The 23,457-nt window shown below is 46.1% G+C and overlaps 1 protein-coding gene across 1 annotated transcript in view; it reads left to right on the top strand.

The window, feature by feature from the left end:
• The window catches only part of LOC144786061 (cytochrome P450 3A21-like), a 258,043-nt gene that overhangs the window by 195,815 nt on the left and 38,771 nt on the right, over positions 1–23,457 (top strand). The window contains exon 10 of the mRNA XM_078665006.1: positions 16,959–17,119. Coding sequence (XP_078521132.1) covers positions 16,959–17,119 — 161 coding nt within the window. The remainder of the gene's footprint in view (positions 1–16,958; positions 17,120–23,457) is intronic.

Below are 23,457 nucleotides of genomic sequence, written 5' to 3'. Positions count from 1 at the left end.
CAGCGGCTGACCATTTTTTCTACCCCGCCAACTGAGGAACTTATCTGCATCTGCGGGTCTATAAAATCTGGCTCCCCGAGGGACCCTACCACGCCTAGACGGCTGATGGGAAGTTTGCAGGCACTAGAACCTTACATTCGCCTCCTACTAGACACCTCTTTTGAGACTCAGACTGTACCCATTGCTTGGAAACAAGCAATTGTACTCCCTTTGCAGAAAAAACCTAATGTCAGCTTTGGAAAATTAGAAAATCTTCGCCCCATCTCTCTCCTGCCATATATGGCGAAGGTTGCGGAGAAAATAGCAAACCTTCAACTAATGAAATTTGTGGATGAGGCCTCCCTGCTCCACGACTCTCAGTTTGGCTTCCGTCCCCGACACTCGACGGAGTCAGCACTTCTTATGGCGGTAGAGGCCTTGCGACAGGGTGTGGATGAAGGCCAGACTATGGCCTTGATCCTACTGGACCTAAGCGCAGCATTCGACACTGTAGCACATTCCATCTTGCTACAGTGTCTGAATGAAGGAGGGGTATCAGGAGCAGCGCTTGGCTGGATTCGATCCTTCCTGACAGACAGATGTTTTCAAGTTCGTCTGGGTGACTGTTACTCTAAGGAGATTGGGCTGGGCCAGGGCGTGCCTCAGGGCTCGTCCCTGAGCCCGACCTTATTCAACCTCTATGTTTCCCCTCTGGCGACAATTGTAGGAAGACACAGTCTGCGTTTAGTGTCCTATGCCGACGACACGCAGCTGGTCATCTCCCTCTCGCATATGCCCGGTCTTGCGGCGGACATCTTCAGAGATTGCATGCAAGAACTGGCAACCTAGATGTCCGCCAACTGTTTGAAGCTTAACGGTAGCAAGACCGAGGTACTCGTAGTGGGGGGAGGGCCGTCTGCTTGGTCGTCGGCATGGTGGCCTCCCTGCCTGGGAGAAACTCCAGTCCCTTGTCAGGAGGCAAGGAATCTTAGAATGTGGCTAGATGCGGACCTGGCCATTGGCCGCCAGATTGGCCGGGTGGCGGGGGTATGCTTCGGCGTTCTGAGAACTTTAAGGAAGGTATTAGATCTCCTTCCTATTGCAGCTCGCCGAACGCTGGTGCATGTCCTGGTCACATCGCGCCTTGATTACGGCAATTTGCTGTATCTGGGGGCCACGGGAAAGGTCATAAGCCACCTCCAGGTGCTGCAAAATGCAGCTGCTCGCTTAGTATTGAGGCTCCCTAAGAGATCTCCATCTAAAGCAGCGCTCCAGGCACTACACTGGCTCCCTGTTGGGAGAAGGGTGGAGTTTAAAGCCCTCTCTACATGTCACCGCATTCTGAGCGGTAAAGCTCCTGCTCCGCTACAGAGTCTGGTGACCTGGTATGAGCCCACGCGCAATCTTCGCTCCTCCCGTACAGGGCTACTGAAGGTTCCGAGAGTAAGGAAGGCTCGGATGGGAGGGAGGTCTTTCAGATACTTGGCTGCCAAGTGTTGGAATGCCTTGCCTCTGGAATTGCGCCTGGAACCGTCTGAGGCCATTTTCAGGAAAAAACTTAAAACTCATCTACACAGCAGGTAGCCGTTTCTGAGGGTGGCTTGGACTGCAGCTTTCACTTATCATAGCGCGGAGACACGCCGGTGCGCGTAACCAGGCGCTCTACAAATGTCCCAATAATAATAATTATTACATATGCTATAGGTGTCACATTTCCAAAAGATAAAAGTATTGGCATTGTAAATGACAAAGCTATTAATTTCGCTATTTTCAAAACCAACACATAAATAAAAAATTTGTCGTTTACAAGACCAATAGCTCAAACTTTCCTAATGCGAGACCTATTGCATTGCAAATGCTTGTTTTGGTATAGCGTGCACTTATTTTCGAAATGATCACTCCACTGCAAACAAAAAAAAAACATTGTCACTAAGAATGCCAATAGCTCTAACTTTCACAAATGCGAGACCGATTCCATTACACATGCTTGTTCTGTTTCCAGATTTCCAGTCAGCAGTGCAAGCACAAAGGCATTTCTTGGAAAGGATAAGGAAGCTCTGCAAAGCGCAAATTTGCTGCATACTGTTACTCTAGGTGAAATTAAAGGTAATAAATGAGGGCTGTGCCCTCTTCTAATACGTCAGCCATCTGGTACAGCTAGAAGAGAAGAATATCTCAACTGCAAAAGGAGAGACTAGCAGCAAACTAAAACAAGACACGCATCAAAAGCCAGTAGGAGGACACAACAAACTGATGCCCAATTATGGCAGAATGTGTAGCGGCTGTGGCAGCCGCAGATGCCCAGCCCTCTGATAAGTCGAGTCAGTCTCATGATCCAGAAATCATCACTATGGGCCCGATTCACAGAACTAACTTAAGACAAAATCCTAAACTTACTACCATTTTGGTATTCACAGAAGGCACTTACTCATTTTGGTATTCACAGAATGTACTTACTCATTTCGGTATTCACAGAAGTTAGGAATACTAACTTTAGGACTCTTAAATGCCTTCTGTGAATACCCAAAGTCTTAAAATTAGGATTTTTCTCAATTTAGTAGTAGTAAAGTTAGGACTCCTAACTTTTGGACTCCTAAATGCCTTCTGTGAATACCAAAAGTCTTAAAATTAGGATTTTTCTCAATTTAGTAGTAGTAAAGTTAGGACTCCTAACTTTTAGACTCCTAAATGCCTTCTGTGAATACCGAAAGTCTTAAAATTGTTTTTTTTCTCAGTTTAGTAGTAGTAAAGTTAGCACTCCTTACTTTAGAACTCCTAAATGCCTGCTGTGAATACTGAAAGTCTTAAAATTTGGATTTTTCTTAATTTAGTAGTAGTAAAGTTAGGACTCCTAACTTTTGGACTCCTAAATACCTTCTGTGAATACCGAAAGTCTTAAAATGGTTTTTTTTCTCAGTTTAGTAGTAGTAAAGTTAGGACTCCTTACTATAGAACTCCTAAATGCCTTCTGTGAACACCGAAAGTCTTACAATTAGGATTTTGCTCAATTTAGTAGTAGTAAAGTTAGGACTCCTAACTTTAGGACTCCTAAATGCCTTCTGTGACCACTGCCTGGTTTTAAAAAATGAAACGAAAATGTTTCATTTTTGTGTTTAAGCACAACCTGTTTTTCCTTAAGTAAAAAAGTGATTGTTTTATTTACAAGCAATTACAGCTATAGTGGTCTGCTGACTGTAGTAAAGGAAGATGCACAGTCCACTGTGTATGTCAAGATCCTTTATTGTAAGTTCCTTCCAAGATGATAAGTACAGAAGTAAAACCTAAGGAAACCCCACCAGGAGCAAGCTGTTAGCAGCTCAGCCTGAGTTGACCAACTGCCACAGTCAGGTAAAGAGAGACACTGTGAGCCAGAGAGTCACCCAGGCATTCTATGATGTCACAGATGACATAGTACAATCTATCTAGTGAAGAACAGTGGAGAGGACATTTACTACACTGACCCCAGCAGGCCACCATCACTATGATTTCAGCAATTCCTGGGGGTCGTAACTTATGGACCTACCGTAATAATATTAATGAGGGAGGTCGATTTGCGAGCCCCTACAAATCGCTAAATGAAACTCTTAGAGTTTCATATATTTGGAATAGTGATTACCTAATTGTGATTCGCTGGAAATCGCAATTTGGTAATCGCTATTCCAAATCTTGATACACATGGTCCTTACTGACCTATTCTCACAAAGTGCACAGAATAGAAACAGTCGAACAGAGATGGGGTGTTCCAGCCCCTTTAATGCCTGCACCCATGTCCTTCAAATGCCGGTGGTACAGATTTCCCACAAAGATAAATATTTAATAGAGTGTAAAATCCTCAAAGCTGTGCTTGCATTTGTGGTATGTTATGTTAAGAAATTTTGTAAAGCATACTTTTGCCCAGTAAAGGGCGTCCTGATTCTAGATTACAAAAATAAAAAACCAGATAAATTAGAGGGAGAGGGGGGCTTAAGAAGAAATAAAAACCCATGTTTTCAGCATTTTCTAAATTGGTGAAAGTTGGTTTTGAGAGTGATATTGGGCAGGAACTCGTTCCATGTTCTTTTAGAGCCAGTTAGGAAATGGTGAGACTGCCACACTGACTGCAATAAATGCATTGTACAAACAGTAGTCCAGTATTGTCCAGGACTTCTGTGCAGTTTTTGATGATGATCCCCCTGTCAATGATAGACATGATAGAACCGTGCACAATAATATTATAAGGCAAGTTGCTATCTTCCTTTAATATTTTACCAGTGGCATTACCATAGTCATTATTTAAAGACATGGACAGCCTCTAGTCAGCAATTTGGAAATGTAGAAAAAGTAGGGTAGCACTCGACCAAGCCTCCCAAAACTGAAGGGGGCTGGAACCTCCCAATTATGAATACTATTGTATAGCAGCACAGTTCCAATTTGTTGCAAAATTAACTCCCCACTCCGATTAACCAAAAGCGAAATACCAAATGGTGGGAATAACATCAGACACTCTATAGGGCGCGATATATGTTGCAAGAATTGAGGGCAGGCAAATGCCTAAACTAGTGACAGTGGTAGCACGGTGCTGGAACATATACACTAAGTTGAAGAGAGTTAAATATACAGCCCGGAAATTCTCTGTAGATATCTAAACCCCCGGGCTGACACTTGCTTAGAGTTTGCGGTTGACCAATGGAAGAAACCTTTGCTTGAAACAACAGGTGATATGTATTCAGAGGGTATGCTTAGGAGTTTTGGGGGGTGCAGGATGGGCACAGGATACCACTGAGGCAATTTTTGCCTTGGGGCATTGATGCATGCTGCAAAGGCCGCATGGTTCAGTGGCAACACAGAGCACCCAACAGGCTGAATGTTACAAGCAAGACTGACTTGGGGAACAGGATATAAAATAGTGTTCCATTTATAGAGTAAGATTATGGAGGTCTTGGGCCAACCACCCACAGGATTAAAGACACCTTGCAAAGAGTTCTTGAATAAGGAATTGAGTGATGATGCTTGGGACAAAATGGTGTACGTGGCTTGCGTTTTTTCCAGACGCAGTTGATTCATACTTGTTTAACCCAGTTCCCTGCATAGGGATTGCGTCACTTCCTTCAGCATTCACAGGTTCAGGTGATTTCCCCGGATGTCATTCATCCAATGCAGACCACTACGCATGGGGATGTCCCCTCATACATGAGTAATGTACTGGGATAGCTGTAGAGTTTAGCGATGATACCCAGGTGACAGAGGCACTGGAGTAATTCTACATGGGGGAGCAAAGGATGGGTGCAAGAGAAGCTTTGTTAACGTGCCTCGAAAATGCAGAATAACAATGGACTGGAAGTCAGCAGAGGCCCCCTGTGGTCAGGGTGTGGAGAGCAGCCGAGAGAATAATTCAGTACTCTGTAGCCATGTAGCCATGAGAACAACGCCACATGCTAGAGGTCTTCATTTGTAAAAGTTTGATCTATTGGCGTTGTAAATGTCTATCTCTTTTACCTATGTGTTTTGGTTTGGAGTGTAGTGGAAGTATGAATAGAGACACATCTGAAGCACTGCCTAGAGGACTAGGAATGAGGAATTACCACTATGACCAAAGTCACAGGTGCAGCACTGCCTAGATGACTTAGAATGGGGGAGTTACTGACGGGACCAGAGAAGCAGCTAGCCGCACTGTCTACAGGACTTAGAATGAGGAATTACCAATGAGATCAGAGTAACAGCTAGCAGCACTGTGTTGAAGACTTAGAAGGAGGAATTACCGATGGGACCAGAGGAGCAACTAGCAGCACTGTTTGGAAGACTTCGAATTCGGAATTACCAACGTGACCAGAGTAGCAGCTAGCAGCACTGTCTAGAGTACTTAGAATGAGAAATTACCACTGGGATCAGAGAAGCAGCTAGCAACATTGCATAGACGACTTAGAATAAAGAATGACCGACAGGCCTATAGAAGCAGCTACCAGCAGTGCCTAGAGGACTTAGAATGAGGAATTACCACTAGGAAAAGAGACACTGTTTTAGAGCTTGTCTTGTCTTTGTCCCATAGGATTGAGCGCAGCTCCTGCTGGTAGACCTATCCTGGATCTAACAGTGTATTGAAGTCCCCCCCCAATTATTACTGGTGCTGCTGTCCCTGCTACTATAAGGTGTAGGTCTACTAGATGTTGGGGGTCATCGATGTTGGGACCATAAAACCCCACGCAGACGATTTAGTAGTCTATCCCTCTCAGAGTGGCCATAACCCATAACCCATCAACCTGAACTGTCTGTTCTGGAAGAAATTATCTCAACTCCGGAACCTTTCCTTGTTATTATCACCACTCCCTTAGACTATTACAAAAGCTTAGGGTCTCACCTCTAATCCCTGCCTTAAATGTGTCCCATACAATAGTATCTGCAGATGAGCCTCTATTAATATTAAAGAATTCAACAATCCATTTAGTCACATGGTCCTGGTAAAGTTCATCATGCAGAAGTTTCCTTTCGAAAGTCCTTTGAGTCCTAGCATCCCCAGACAATAAAACTTCCATTACCAAAGCATTATGATCAGACATGGTCCTTGGATAGCTTTCCACTTTAATTATTTTGACTGATTTGTCAGAAATAAAAAAAATAATCCAATTGAACTAACTTATTGTGGGGGGCCGAATAGAAAGCGAATCCTAGATCCACTGACCAATACTTGTGCAAGCTATCAATCAGACCCTGTTCCCTCACGAAGATTTGCAGAGCTTTATACACTTTTACTTTCCTGCCCTGATATGGTTAGTCAGCATTCAAATTAAAATACTATTTAAATGAATGTTAAAATCTCCACAAAGGATCAAGGGGCATGGCCATGGGGCTGGTTCAATTCTTAGAAACTTTAATATGTCAAAATCATCTAGGTTAGACCCATAACTGGAACATATTGTGATAGTGTCATATGTTCAAACTCCACTATCGCCCATCCTTCCAGCTTATATTCCTTAACTCTCTCACAGAGAAAAAAACATGTTTTGCAAGGATTGTTACCCCCTTGTTGTCATTCCCTGCTGAGTACATGCTAGGATATTAAAGCCCAAATCCCACAACCACCTACGCTTGTTCCAGGGTATATGAGTCTCTTGAAGACATGCTACTTCAATCTGCATATAGCGAAGGTATTTGGCAAGTATGCCCCTGTTCCCCTATCATTAAGGCCACAAACATTTAAAGAGCAAATTTGAGTTTTACCCATCATCCCTATATTTGAAAGTCTCCATATCATGTCTCTTCATCAGTAACATTAAATTATGAAAACTCATAAACATCATTTCAATCTTTCCTAAGCATATGTAAACATCATGGCATATATTAATCAACAAGTGCCTTAACCTTTGCTTACCCCCTACCCCTTCCCTCCCCCCTCCCTGAGCCTCCCTCCCATACCCCCACCAATCTCCCCTTGTGTTCACTAACGGCTAGACCAACCAGGTCCTGTGATGAGAAGGAAGCCGTCCCCTATCAAATTATAAAAAAAAAAAGGAAATAACAGGAGAAGACCACCACAAGCATCATATCCAGAAATCGCCCACCAAAAATCTTATCTCTTTCCCACAGGCAAAGGGTTTACTCAAGGGTTCGTAAAAATTCTTTAGCCTGAATTTCTGATTACAAAAATAGGGGATTTCCCTCCAAATTATTTTAAGTTTGGCCGGATTCAGTAGAAACCCCTGTGCTCCCTTATTCGGGAACGGCTGTATTAGCTGACAGAGTCACCAGAGGCGTTCTACTGATAACAATAATCGGGCATTACAAAAAAAATATGGCCTTTGAAATATCGTTGTTGATCCAGATGGGCAAGATCATATATTACCTGAAGGAGGAGTAAGTTCCCTACATAAATCAAGATAACACGAGGTTTATTCCCTGCTGATGATGAAGATCTCCTCTGTTTAAATGGGAACCTATGAGCACGCTGTATTTCTTGAGGCCAATCCCTTGACCCTCTGGGCCGGTCACCCCACGCACCGCGCACACTCCCCGTGAGTGAGCCCAGGCTGCCCCAGATCCCGCCGAGTGCCGCCGCTGCCCGCAGCTGTGCCCCTGATCGTTTGTATTCTGTGCTTTGCCACTGTTGTTTTGCATTTTGTATTTTGCCTTTTTTTGTCGATTAGCTGTGTTGCCCAGCGTGTGCTTGCCCCACTTGCTGTGCCCAGCCCCTGCCGCGATTCCCGCCCTCTCCCCTGCTCCCCGCCGCTGCTCCCCTGCGGCCCGCCCCCTTCTTTTTTGTGTCCCTTCCCATTCGCCGCCCTCTCCTGCCTCCCAGCTGCTCCTCCCTCCCACTTGCCCATTTATGGCGGAGTGCACGCGGCAGTGAGTAGTGACCCTTGACCCTCTGGGCCGGTCACCCTACGCACCGCGCACACTCCCCGTGAGTGAGCCCAGGCTGCCCCCGATCCCGCCGAGTGCCGCCGCTGCCCGCAGCTGTGCCCCTGATCGTTTGTATCCTGTGCCTTGCCACTGTTGTTTTGTATTTTGTATTTTGCCTTTTTTTGTCGATTACCTGTGTTGCCCAGCGTGTGCTTGCCCCACTTGCTGTGCCCAGCCCCTGCCACGTTTCCCGCCCTCTCCCCGCTCCCCGCCGCTGCTCCCCTGCGGCCCCTCCCCCTTCTTTTTTGTGTCCCTTCCGTTTCGCCGCCCCGCTCCCGCCTCCCAGCTGCTCCTCCCTTCCACTTCGCCATTCATGGCGGAGTGCACGCGTACGCGCAGCGAGCACGGGCAGCGGGCGCACTGGTTGTGCGCCGAAGGTGCGCCAAAGGCAAGCCCGTCTATGCCCGTCCGCGCCTGGACCACGCCTAGCGCCAGGACCCCTGGCCCCCGACGATGCCTGCCCACACGATGGACCTACGACGCCGCCACCCTCATCGCACTCAAACCCGACCGAAACAGAGCCTGCCACCGAGCCACCCCGAGACGCACCCACAGACCCTTCACCTGTCAAGCCTGCAAGTTCACCTGCCTCCGGACCTGCACCGCGCCCATCAAGCCGAGCACCAACAACAGCCACCTCAAGTGCATCCTGCTCAACACCCGCTCCATCCACAGACACGCCCTCGAACTTTGGAACCTGATCGACACAACTTCACCAGACGTCGCCTTCCTCACAGAAACCTGGATGAACGTCTCCTCTGCACCCGACATCGCCATCGCCATCCCAGACGGATACAAGATCACCCGGAGGGACCGCGTCAACCAGACTGGAGGAGGCATCGCCATCGTACACAAGAACACCATCCGCATCACGACCGACTCCAACGACACCTTCTCCGCCAAGCACCTCCACTTCCAGATACACACCGACCCAAAGACGACCCTCAGAGGCACCCTCATCTACAGACCCCCGGGACCACGCACACAATTCAGCAAAGACATCGCAGACTTCATCAGCCCGCACACCCTCCCCTCCGCTGACTACATCCTCCTAGGGGACCTCAACTTCCACCTGGAGAACAACAAGGACCGCAACACCGCCGCCCTGCTGGACAACCTCGCCAACCTCTGACTCAATCAACTGGTCAACACCCCCACCCACTACGCCGGCCACACGCTTGATCCCGTCTTCTCATCCAGCAAGCACATCACCTTCAGCCACTCCACCGGACTTCACTGGACCGACCACAGCTGCGTCCACTTCAGCTTCAGAAGAACCATGACCCACCACCACCCACAACAGGTTCCTCACAGGAGCTGGAGCAAGATCACCGCCGAGCAGCTCACCACCTCCCTCAGTCAGAACCCACCCACCAGCACAACGGACCCCAACGAAGCAGCCCGCAACTTCACGCAGTGGCTGACCGCCTGCGCAGACGACCTCGTGCCACTGAAGAACCCTCCCAACAGACCCAGAAGCAAGAAAGCCTCCTGGTTCACCGACGAACTCGAGGACTCCAAGAAGAACTGCCGCACCCTCGAGAAAACCTGGCTCCTCGACCAGACCACAGACAACATGACCGCCCTCAAACAAGCCACCCGCAAGCACCACCAGCTTATCCGCACCACCAAGAAGAAATCACTGAGGGAACGACTGGACAACAACGCCCACGACAGCAAGGAACTCTTCAGCATTGTCAAGGAGTTCTCCAACCCCAGCACCGGCAACAACGACATCACTCCTTCACAAGACCTCTGCGACTCTCTCGCCTCGTTCTTCCACCGCAAGATCGCCGACATCCACAACAGCTTCGGCGCACCATCCACGCACCCAACCGTCGAACCAACGCCCCCCACTGCCACCCTCCGCACCTGGACCACGGTGACCACCGAAGACACAGCCCGCACGATGAACACCATCCACTCCGGATCTCCAACCGACCCCTGCCCCCACCACGTCTTCAACAAGGCCGACTCCATCATCGCACCCCAACTCCGGGACATCATCAACATCTCCTTCAACACCGCCACCTTCCCAGAGAGCTGGAAGCATGCCGAGCTCAGCGCCCTACTGAAGAAACCAACAGCGGACCCCACCGACCTCAAGAACTTCCGCCCCATCTCGCTCCTCCCTTTTCCTGCCAAAGTCATCGAGAAGACCGTCAACAGACAGCTTGCTGCCTTCCTCGAGACTAACGGATCCCTCGACCCCTCGCAGTCCGGTTTCCTAGCCAACCACAGCACCGAGACCGCCCTCATCGCAGCCACCGACGACATCAGAGCCCTGCTCGACAACGGTGAAACAGCGGCCCTCATCCTCCTGGACCTCTCTGCAGCGTTCGGCACTGTCTGCCACCGCACCCTTGTTCAACGCCTCAGCAACATAGGTATCCAAGAGAAGGCACTGGAGTGGATCATCTCGTTCCTCGCCGGAAGAACACAGAGAGTCCGCCTCCCCCCGTTTCGATCCGAGGCCACCGAAGTCATCTGCGGCGTACCGCAAGGATCATAACTCAGCCCCACCCTCTTCAACGTCTACATGAGACCTCTTGCGGCCATCGCACGCCAACACAACCTCAACATCATCTCCTACGCCGACGACACCCAACTGATCCTCTCCCTCACCAGAGACCCCGCCACCGCCAGAACTAGCCTACATGAAGGGATGAAAGACGTCGCCGAGTGGATGAAGAACAGCAGCCTGAAACTGAACTCAGACAAGACGGAAGTCCTCATGCTGGGACCATCGCCCTCCGCCTGGGACGACTCCTGGTGGCCCCCCGCCCTGGGCACCACTCCCAAGCCAACAGACCACGCACGCAACCTGGGCATCATCCTGGACTCCTCCCTCTCGATGACCAGACAAGTCAACGCCGTCTCCTCATCATGCTTCAACACCCTACGCATGCTCCGCAAGATCTTCCGATGGATCCCGACCGAAACCAGGAAGACGGTCACCCAGGCACTCGTCACAAGCCGACTGGACTACGGAAACACCCTCTATGCCGGAACCACAGCCAAGCTACAGAAAAGACTCCAACGCATCCAGAACGCCTCCGCCCGACTCATCCTGGACATCCCCCGACGCAGCCACATCTCCGGCCACCTGAGGGACCTGCACTGGCTCCCCGTCAGCAAGAGGATCACGTTCAGGCTCCTCACCCACGCACACAAGTCTCTCCACGACCTGGGCCCCAAGTACCTCAACAACCGCCTGACCTTCTACACGCCCACCCGCCAGCTACGTTCTACAGTCTCGCCCTCGCCGCCGTACCACGCATCCGAAGAGCCACCGCCGGAGAAAGATCCTTCTCCTACCTGGCGGCCAAGACATGGAACTCCCTCCCCATCCACCTTCGGCTGACCCAGGACCATCTCGCCTTCAGGAGACAACTCAAGACCTGGCTGTTCGAGCAATAGCGGACCCCCTCCCTCGAGCGCCTTAAGACCCTTCCGGGTGAGTAGTGGGCTATACAAATGTTATGATTGATTGATTGATTGATTGAATTTCCCAACTTATGCAATGCTCTTTTTAAAAGTTCAACAGTAAACTTTAAAATGTCACCACACTCAACCCCCTCAGGGAGCCATGGACCCCCAAGTTATTGCGTCTCATCCGATTCTCGAATTCCTCCAATATCCAGCGAGTGTCCGACACTTGATTCTCCAATCTGGGTTGAAGCTTCATTTTCCAACACAAGGACTGCTTTCTACTTCCTCCACTCTTCCCATAAAATCTGAGCAAGTCTTTGAGACCTTCCGAATTGCCCCTTGCATCTTCATACACGCTATCTGGACCCTCCGACTCTCAATGTGCATTTCGTCTCTGTGCGCCATGATGCTTTGGCAAATAGAGTCAAGGGAGGCAGGCTCAGCTGCACCTGATTAGCTTTCCTTTTTACTACCTCTGTTGTGAGGATTCCTGCCCTTTTTAACTGTGACGGCATCGGCCAAGGTTTCATCTTGCCGCCTGTTAGAATCACTGGAGTCCGATACCTGACCCTGGCTGTCTGAGTCAGACCAGTCCGAGATATCTGATAGGGAGAAAAACTTATCAGCAGCTTCAGCCTCCACCCCTTGATTATTAGCAGTTTCTTCCTTTGGCCCATCCTGTTTAGCATTAGGACCAGCTGGTTGAGACATTTCATTGCCATTGATAGTTCGTCATCATTCTGTTGCAGAGATAATTCCCCTTTACCATCAAGGCTCCCTGAGACCTGCCCTGTCACTTGCCCCTCTCCATTGTGAGAAATTAAAGTTTGGCTCACCTCACAGTCCAAGAATGGCTGTATCCCAGGCAGAGCATCTTCCGTCTGGCGTAGACTGCAGGGTCCAGTATTTTGCAATTGTGGGGCCAGGCTTGAGGGGAGGACTGATCTTGCATCTGAATTTTTCTATTGGGGGGGGCTTTCTTGAAATATTTCAGCCAAATGCCTTCCGTTTCCACTGGTGGGGTTCCTTTCACTGAGCAACCATGGTCCGCTTTTGCTATGGGCTCCTTAGCTACTGCCCCAGTCTCCATGCGAGTTTTCAGAGTTTTTGTCTTGGCGGGTGACATTGCCTGAACTGGAGCCAAACAAGTGCTGCTCCTAGCCACGGCAGCTCCGGTAACAAAATGCAGCACCAGCCTAACAGCGTGGGTCCAAATACGAGACACCAGAGCCGCCCAGAGCAAGAGGGCACCTGCAATCCTCGCGTAGCATTTCACGTGGCCGACAGCAATGATCACTTCTCCCTACGCACTGGAGTTTACAAGGCGGCTATCGCTCGGGGATGCCTTTCATTGCGAGTGGAGCTTAGGTCTGCTGTATGCTTTTCCTCCCATACCACTCCTGCCCAGGGTTCTGAAGAAGATCAGTAACAACCGGGCCCAAGTCATTCTTGTGGCTCTGGACTGGGCGAGGAGAGTCTGGTATCCAGAGCTTCTGAAAATGAGTATCGATCATCTGATCAGGCTGCCCCTCCGGAAGGATCTTCTGTCGCAGCAGGGGAGGGTCCTCCACCTGAACCTGTCAACTCTTTGCCTCCATGCCTGGAGATTGAGTGGCGGAAGTTGATGGCTTTTGACCTTCTCCCCCGAAGTATGCAATGTTATTTTTGTGGCCAGGCGTCCCTCCACTAAGACAGTATTTTAGTTTGTATTATATGGAAGTTTGTATTATACTGTACAGAAAGGTCTATTGATCCTCTTTCTGTTTCTCTTTCCACTGTTGTTCTATTCATTCTAACCCATGCCCAGCAGGGCTCTGCTCGGGGTACTGTTGTGGGTTATCTTTCTTCTCTATCGCTTTTTTGCGGCTGGCAGACCAACTCTCTCTTCAGGTCCCAATTGAAAATAGGTTTTCAAAGGGGCTGGCTCACTTTTTTTTCTGCCCACGCCCTTTGTTAGGCCACAGTGGGACCTTAATTTAACCCTCACTTTTCTTATGTGTGCTCCCTTCGAGTCTTTACACAACGTTCCCCTCAAGCTGCTTACCATCAAGACAGCGTTCCTGGAGGCAATTACATCTGCCTGGAGGGTGAGTGAGTTGCAGGCGCTATCTTGTACGCCTCCCTACATGATATCCTTTCCAGATAAATGTTGCTTCGCAACTGTGCTTCATTCTTGCTGAAGGTGGTGACCCCATTCCATCTGGGTCAGTCTATCATGCTGCACCACCTTCTTTACTACCCAGAATCCGTTTAAGGAAGAGGAGCGTCTCCACCCTCTAGACCCAATCTCCACCGTCTGGACCCAAAAAGAGCATTGTCGTTCTTCCTTGACCGCACAAAAGAGTTCCGGGTGGACGACTAACTCTTTGTGGGGTACATGGGAGCTAAGAAGGGGCGGGCAGTGCAGAGAAGGACCATTTCCCCCTTGGTTGTTCTCTGCACTAAGATATGCTATGCCCTGGCCAAGAAGCAGCCCCTTGAGGGATTAAGGGACCATTCCACCAGTGGAAAGGGTGCAACTATGACCTTGGATCCGGGTGCCCCAGTCCTGGACATCTGTAAGGCAGCAACGTAGCAATCTTTGCACACATTTTCCAAGCATGAAAAAATCGGCAGTCTAATAATCTACGTGCTTCAGAAAGTACAATTTTCGAACATGTACTGCTAATACCACTATCTAATTAATGATTAGTAGGTAAAGTGGAAACACTATGATGCAGAAAACTAAATGAAAAAAGTGAACCGAAGCCACTTCTGGATATTTGGTATCCCATCAATGCACAGATATGTGTGCCCAGTATCATTATCTGGGTCTTACCAAAACAACTGTCTCTTTCAGTTGTTTTGGTAATGTTTTATGTTTTCGACATAATTAGGATTTGGGGGATTAAAACTTGTCTGGTCTCTAAAAATGTTTTCCTCTGGCCCTCGGTATTGTAGCATATTTTCCAAGCACCACTGCCTGGACAGTCAGGTCTGCAGGGAAGGACATTTTGCTCGCTCGGTTTTGCAGGACTTGCTAGAGTAAGGTATTGGTCCGCAACCCAACGCCGGGATGTTATGGCTTGGATATCTAATTCAAAGGTAAGAATCTGCAGCTAGAACTCTCTATCAGATGAACAAGTTACTTACCTTCGGTAATAGATTATCTTGTAGAGACTCTATCTAGCTGCAGAGTCCCTAAATGCTCACCCATGCCTCCCCGCTTTGCGGACTGAGTTTGTTAGGGCTTGGATTACTTCCCTTTTCAGGGCCCTAGTTTTGCACTTGTTTACGCCAGTTACTTTGTGGCTCTGCGCTTCTGGCATGGAAAAAACAAAAAGTACTGACTACCAAGTGCCTGCGTGGCGTCTAAATAGGTTACCTCAACGGTATACAGCAGTTAGCACGCATTTTTTACAACGCGGTACTGTTACCACGCTACTTTTACCACGCAAGTCGTTACCACGACTTGCGCTGGGGGGCGCTCCAGGATAGTAAATAGTTTAATTTACTATCCAACTCCTTCCCTAGAGTCCACGGGGACTGGAGTTGGAATAGTAAATTAAAAAATTTACTATCCAGCGCCCCTCCACGCAAGTCGTGGTAACGACTTGCGTGGTAAAAGTAGCGTTGTAACGGTACGCGTTGTAAAAGTACGCGTGGTACTGTCATACATCCTACCTCAACATCATAACCAACGTTAACGATGCCGATGACATCAGGCAGAGCCGAATGGAGCCACCCAACGGCGCGTGCAAGGGGTATTGCTCGAGCAAAAGTTTCTGGATCCAGCCTGACACCTGGAAAATTCAAAGGTAAGGGAAATCTACAGCTAGACACCTCTACCAGATAATGCATTACCGAAGGTAAGTAACTTCTTCAATAAGGAAATTGAAGGGTAAGGACACAGTACTTGACTGGTGCTTCTTAGCCTTTAATGGAACTCAAGTATTGACTGCGTGAACAATTAAGCAGGCAGCAAAGAAAAGCAGCATACGAGTGAACCAATGGCAAGCAGCAGGCATGATACACTTGTATAGTTATTACAGCAAGACTTCCAGACAGCTCATGCGAACTGCCTAGGCTCAACCTAAAAAAATAGAATACGTAATGTGTTGTTAGTATGGTGCTTCACAAAACATACCACATCATAACATAGGCAGCAGAGATGAACACAACATAAGACACCCCTACATGACATAGCATAAAATAATGCACCTTAATATGACATATTATAGCATTGCATAGCACAACATAACACAAAATTCCATTAAAAAAATCACAGCAGAGCACAGCATGACATAACAAAGCACAACATAATATAACATTGCATAACACAGCCCTGATACATCATAACATACCGTAGCGTAGAAAAGCATGATGCTACATAACACAACATACTGAAACATAACAGAGCATTGCACATCAGCTTGAAACATCACAACAAACCATTACATAAACAAGCATAGTTCAGCATGAGATAACTTTACAAACCTTAAAATAACAAAGCATAGCATAACACAACACACCCCCACATAGCTCAGCACGACCATACTTTATGGACCCTAAAAAAATCATAGCATTGCGCTGCATGACACAACATATTACACCACACCATAACACAGAACAATACAGCATAGCACAACGTAACTCGCTTTAACATAATTCAGCACACCATAACACAACATAACTGATCCCAATGTAACAAAACACCATAGCACAGCACAACACAACATAGCACACCCTAAAACAACAAAATATAGCAAAGCACACAACACATCTTAACAGACCATAACATTATGAAACATAACACATCCTTACTCAATGCAGATTAGCACAGTAGGACAGGACATATTACACCCCAACATAACAAAGCATAGCACTTCATGACACAACATAACACGCTTTTATTTAGCATAGATCCACATTGCAAACACATTATAACATAACAAAGTATGGCTGTTCACGACACATCACAACACACATTAAAATAACGCACCACAGCATGGCATGACACAACAAAACACCTTAACATAACATAGCCTAGCATAGCATAACAGAACACAGCATATCATAACATAAAACAGGGAAGCACAGAACAACACAACATAACACATCCTAAAATAACAAAGCGTAGCATATATGCTATCTCATTTTTGTATCTCACTTTCCTGTTGGTCTTCTGTCCCCAGCACTAACTGATAGAGAAATTGTGGCCCAATCCATGATCTTCATATTGGCTGGCTACGAGACCACCAGCACCGCCCTTGCATTCCTGTCCTACAACCTGGCGACCCATCCTGACATTCAGCGGAAACTGCAACAGGAGATAGATACTCTCCTACCGAACAAGGTGAGCTGAAATTATCTGCCAAAGGAGGATGCTAAAGGGAGTATTTTGAGGGACATGAAAGAACAGCGGACAGGTTATCTCCTGGCATTTGGAGAATGTTCCATTCCCATCCACCCTTAATTTGTGGCCCAAGTAGGTTTTTTTTGTTTGAAAATTCACATAGACAACTTTAGCCTCCCCAATCTACAATCTGTGATGCTGTGTTTTGGTGCCAGTGATGCCTTTTGTGGGAATAACGTAGGTGTCACTTGCCTAGTCCTCTTTTAGTCTCATGAAATATGGTTGAAGAAGGACTATGACAGCTAACAGCCCTGTTTTCAGTTGTGTGTATGACTCAAAGTAGCAGTTAGCTGTCGTAGCAGGTCTAAAAATGTTGCAAAGTGCCATTTTCCTGCCATGGTCAAGACAAGAAGAGGGGCCACAATGAACCCATCCCTACCGGGGTCATACCTCCAAGGACTAATAAATATAGGATCAAATTCCTCTTGCACGTCCTTCTTTTAAACTGTGGTGGCCGCTGAAATAATCTTCTTGGCCCCTAGGTGGGATGATGTGGTGTTTGGGGAGGAAAAAATCCTTCCTACTTTTGCGCAAGAATGCCCTTGGTCAAGGTGGGTGTCCAAAAGAATGCTTACAAACCTATATTTGAGTTAAAAATAAATCAGAAAATATCCACCCGTTGTGTGTGTTGGAAGGGGCATTGGGGCAGAAGCCATCCTCCCAGCACTTTGTTAAGGTCGGGGAGGGGTGGTGGAAAGAAGAGCATCCTGCAGCTGCCTCAATAATAAAAAATCTTTTAAGAGTAAGAACCTGTCTTCTTTGCCCTTGGGGAAAGCTGGTTCATAGATGCAGGTGCCAAATAACCCTATACAAACAATAACCACAAAATGGCCTTGAAACGTCCTCAATTTTCTTATTTTGATTTGAATTTTGAAGTCCATGGATAATGTGTCCTTACTGCCCAGAGAGCTATGCAGTTTCCTAAAAGCTCTTGATTCATTTATATCCAATCACTTAAGCACCGAGACGACAGCAGCCTCTATCCTCATGTTAAGTAAATCTTTTCAATAGTTAACCATCTCTGTAATTCTGATAGGATTCTTCCCAAACAAACTCTTACTCAAGACCTATGTGACTCCCTGAACAACTTCTTCCTGGAAAAGATCTCTACCATCAAGGCCAGTATCCCCATCACACTGCCTACAGACTCTTTGGTCAATCCGATTACCAATGTCTCCACCTTGGATCATTTTCCCATCATCTGCCCGTGGACTTTCTCAGATCTACTGACCCGTGTTAAATCCGGATCCCCTAACGATTGCTGCCCCCCTGATATCATGAGAGACATTCTTTCCTACCTTCCTCACAGTGTGTTACCCTTCCTTAATGAATCACTCACGCAGGGTAGGGTCCCTTCTGCTTTTAAGAATGCTATAGTCATCCCCCTACTCAAAAAACCGGGGGCTGACCCGGTGAACCTCTCCAACTAGTGGCCCATTTCTCTCCTCCCTCTCTTGGCTAAGATCTTAGAAGCTCATGTGACCAGGAATCTCTCCAATTTCATAGAACAGACAGATTACTTAGAGCTGCACCAGGCAGGATTTAGGCCTGCGCATTCTACGGAGGCCATAACTCTGGCTATGCTTGATACTATGAGAGCCAATGCCAATAAAGGCAGCACCCATGCGTTAGTGTTATTAGATCTGTCGGCCGCATTTGACACGGTCGAGCATAACATCTTGCTGGCCCGTGTCAAACAGGCCGGCATCGCTGGCATTGCCTTACAGCTGAATTAAATCCTTCCTCGAGGGTAGAACCCAGGCTGTCCGCCTCGCCCCTTTCACTGCGCCCAAACTTGCTACCTCTTGTGGAGTCCCTCAGGGCTCATCCCTTTCTCCTCTTCTTTTTAATTTGTATCTTCGACCTTTGATTCACTCGTTAAAAAATATGAAGGTCACTACGTTTAACTATGCGGATGATCTCCAGCTGGTCTTTACCCTGGCTAGTTCCTTTGACTCCATCCTCCAATTCCAAACTACGATGCTTCATATACAGAGCTGGATGAACTTAAATCACTTGAAACTTAACCCGGGCAAGACTGAATTAATCTTGCCTGGGAAGAGTGCACTTTCTTGGGACCCTCACTATTAGCCGGTGGAACTGGGTCCCTCTCCCGTCCCCTCCTCATCGGTAAAAAGTCCTGGGGTCATCATTAATGCCGATCTCTCTCTTAGAGGCCAAGTGGGGGCAGTGGTCTCATCCTGCCTATTTCAGCTACGCAGGATTAGGAAGATTGTCCACTTGCTTACCCACTCTGCTCTGATACAGGTCGTGATTGCCCTGGTCCTGTCGCGGTTGGATTTTTCCAATTCTATCTATGTTGGCCTTCCTTTGGGCTTACTTAAATGTCTCCAACTGGTACAAAACCAGGCTGCCAGGCTAATTCACTAGCAACCCAGATGGCTATCCGCTAGAGCTCTGTTAGACAAACTTCATTGGCTTCCTATCTCCCAACGCATCGCCTTCAAGTCAGGGTGTATAATTTTCAAAGCCCTGCATGGCAGTAGCCCCAAATTCATCAGCTTACCGACTAGTTAGGCATGTACCTCTTCGCAACCTACGGTCTGCCCACCTCCAGTTCTTGTCTATTCCTACTTTCAAACTCAGATGCCAGGGAGGGTGTAGGATCTCTTACCTCACCCCTAAATTCTGGAACTCCCAGCCTTTGGCAATCCGGACAAGCACCAATCTCCTGGCTTTCAGAAGAAAGCTTAAAACCTGGCTGTATGAGCAAGCTCTCGTGTAACCTCCCTTCGATGTGACATCTGCCTGATCAGCGCCATGAAACTTCTGGGTGACCGTGCGCTTTATAAATTTCTATTAAGATAAGATAAGTCTGGTTTTGATCTGTCCAAAACTTTTTCTACTCCCTCCGCTGAAACTTACATATAGGATTCAAACTGGGAAACACATGTATTGCAGACCATCCGCTTTTTTTAATTTTTCCTGCTTCTTCAATTGGGTTTCCAGTATCGACTAGAAGAATTGTATCTGTGTAGCACTTTATTTCGGAATAACCAAATGGATCAAAACTAAACACGTAAGCCAAAAAAGATCCTATGGATTCAATTGTAAATTATAATTAACTGTTAAAACCTAAAAATTAATGGCTTAGACACTGCTAAACCAAGGTTTCCACAACACCTCAACTCTGTCCTTTATCTTATGCTCTTGACCACATTTATGACATCACAGTAACCTCAGAAACTAGAGTGATTACGTTAACGCTTTTCCATCACTCCTTACAGAAATTTGCCAAAAGTGCAGACTTGTAGATTCATTTTGAAACGAACAATGTCTAAATGTTACTCACTGTGGATTGTTTTGTTTTTTTGTCTTTTTTGCCATGTGAGCATGAGTGCCCATCATATGCAAAACATAACACAGCCTCCCAAATATCGAGGTGATGAAATAATTACAGCTCTACTAAAATGGCACCCACATTTAAAAACAAATTAGGGAAACAGTTTCAGTTAGGAACCTTTAAAATGTTAAAATCTTTTCTTGGTAACTGTTGGCTAAAAACAGTACTGGACACTAATAGCCCAATTAAATGTATGTATAGCAGCACCAAAAAACTGACAGTGTTACAACACTGAATGGGTGCTTGTCAGTGGTCCATGTGGATTATTTATTTGACACACTTTAAGAAGATACCATTGGTATTCTCATGGAAACAGATAAATTGTTCAAGAATGAGTCCAAATTCAAAAACAGTTCGATGCTTTCATCAAAATATGTGATATGCAATGATGCTATATGTATATACAATATTTTGTATGCAACATACACAGCAATATATTCTTCATTAGTTCTGTTCAAGTCTCTAAACTCATATTGGAAAAAAGTAGCCAGTACAAACCAAAATGCCAGCAAAATAATGTCAAGTAACACAAAGAGAAAACAAACTCTGGGCCTTATTTTTGGGCCCTTGCATCACTTTTGTACCGCTTGTGCGTCACTTTTTGTGACGCACCAGCAGTGTAAAAAATGTGCTGTGTTGAGTGATATTTACAAAGTGACGCTTGTAGGTAGATGCGTCACTTCGTAAACCCCTGTGCCACATTATACCTGCGGCCGGTATAATGAATGCAGGGGGGGGTGGGGGGCGTTCCAACGCAAGAAAGAGTCGTAGAAGTGACGCAGTGAAATCTATAAGATTTCACTGCGCCACTTCTAGGACGCAAATGCATCAATATCTTACGCCTGCCTTATCGCAGGTGTAAGACAATGACGCAGGCACATTTAACATAGGACTTGCCCATTTGTAATGACCTATTGCTGGAGTTGCGTCACTTTTGTGACGAACTCCAGCAATGCATCATTTTCGCGCCTTCAGATACGTCAGAAATACTGACGTATCTGTAACTCCTTGTGACATGATGTGTCATACTGTAAATATGACGCATCATTGGTGTCGCAAGGAGGGCGCAATGAGAAGTGACGCATTGCTGTTTTCTCGCAGTGATGCGTCACTTTTCATTAATTCGGGCCTCAGTATGGCTATTAAGTGGAATCTCCGATAGAAAAAGATATTGGTAGATGAGAGTGTGATTGACAATAATATACAAGAGCAGATATAATTGTACAAGATACCTCTGATCAAAGTTACAAAGTGTTTAAGGATGTTTGAGTTCATGAATCCAAGCATCACAGAGCTCATTTAATGATGAAGAGCAAGTTAAGGAAATCCACCAAGAAAATTGGCAACAATCTAATTCATGAAAAAAAGGCTAAATCTATGAGGAGCCAATATTAGCCGACAGTACTGGATGCTGGTGAAAATATAATGCAGTGATCTGGTAAAGTTGGCTGGAAATTCTACCAGGGATCTGTTTAAGAGTTCAGAGGGAGTTAGGAGGATCCATCAGCTGGACATAACCTCTGAACTTCCCTCCCAATATTAAGCTAATTGGGAAGATGAAATATGGTAGCCTACATCTATGTAGGTATCGTACCAATAAAGTAAAGAAGGGCTGGGTACCATAAGCAATTCATAAATAGAGGAAATATCTAGTTATAGTATAAGTTACAATATTCGTTTCCTACTTGTTATTAAGTCCATGAGTAATAGAATTAAATGTCTCAATCGACCAGCATTTTCTTCTATTGAGTATTGCCGAAATGCCACCTCCCATGGTTAGTCTTTTTTGACATATCAGTAATTATCAGGGTCAACTTATTTTCAGTGCAGCTGGATTGTGCAAAATATGCTACAAACAGAGCATTTTCAATAATGTAGCATATACTTTTATGATGTGAAAGATTCAAACATGACCTTTGTGTTTAGACCACATAGATGAATTCATAAGGGTGACAAATGCTATCCTTTGATTTATTGCAAGTACAGTGAAATTTTATTTAAAGGATATTTGCCTTTGAGTCAAAGTTTTTGTATTCATAGAGAATTAACAAGCAGTAGAGTTGCCACGTTTGTAGGTCCCAGTCACTGTCAAGAGCCCAAATGGGCCATATGTGTGGCATTCTGGATCATGAATTTGTAGGTTCCTACCGATTCCTTTTAACTGCAAACTTAGCCAATGCTAGATTGTTTTAGCCATCAAACAGCAAGTGCTAGTGTTTCACAATGTATTTATCAATTGGATTCAAGTCTAAATTGAAGGTAGATACACATTAACATTTTTTAATAATTTGACTGTGGCTTGGGTTACAAAAGAGATTCCTAGGGGCAACACCATATTCTTGTTAGAGCCTGTCTAATAAGGCTTTTGGGGTAACCCCTGCTGCATATTCCTTTTGAATAGTTCTGATGGAGCTTCTATGGAAGTTGCTTTAGAACTACTTGTTAATGGACTGCATTGCTACATAGTTCGGTGGTCCAGATTACCCAAGCATCTACAACATGATATATTAGTTGCTAATGCTGTTAATAGTCTTTTCATTAATACAATTTAAAGTAAATCATAAATCTATATTCTACCACTGCATTAATTAAATGCAAATTTCATCAAAGCAAATCTATTATCACAATCATTACAAAAAAAACTTCAACATACTGTACTAATGAAAAAGCTATTATCTTGTAATATTAATGGGTAATGTAAACTATAAAAATGCCATCCTGTATTAACTATCCTGGTAGAATAATTAAAATATATGTTCCTAGATTCCTGTGCTTTCCTCTTGGCTGTTAAACAATTTTTTATTCTAACATAAAGGTAGAGAAGCGCCAACCTTTGAAGATAATAGTTGTAGAATATTAACACTCCTCAAATAATAGTCATATAACTCAAGTACTAAAAAGTGATGGGTTTTGC

Source organism: Lissotriton helveticus, chromosome 10 (genome assembly GCF_964261635.1).
Source record: "Lissotriton helveticus chromosome 10, aLisHel1.1, whole genome shotgun sequence".
NCBI lineage: Eukaryota > Metazoa > Chordata > Amphibia > Caudata > Salamandridae > Lissotriton > Lissotriton helveticus.
This window is presented reverse-complemented; position numbering and strand designations above follow the sequence as displayed.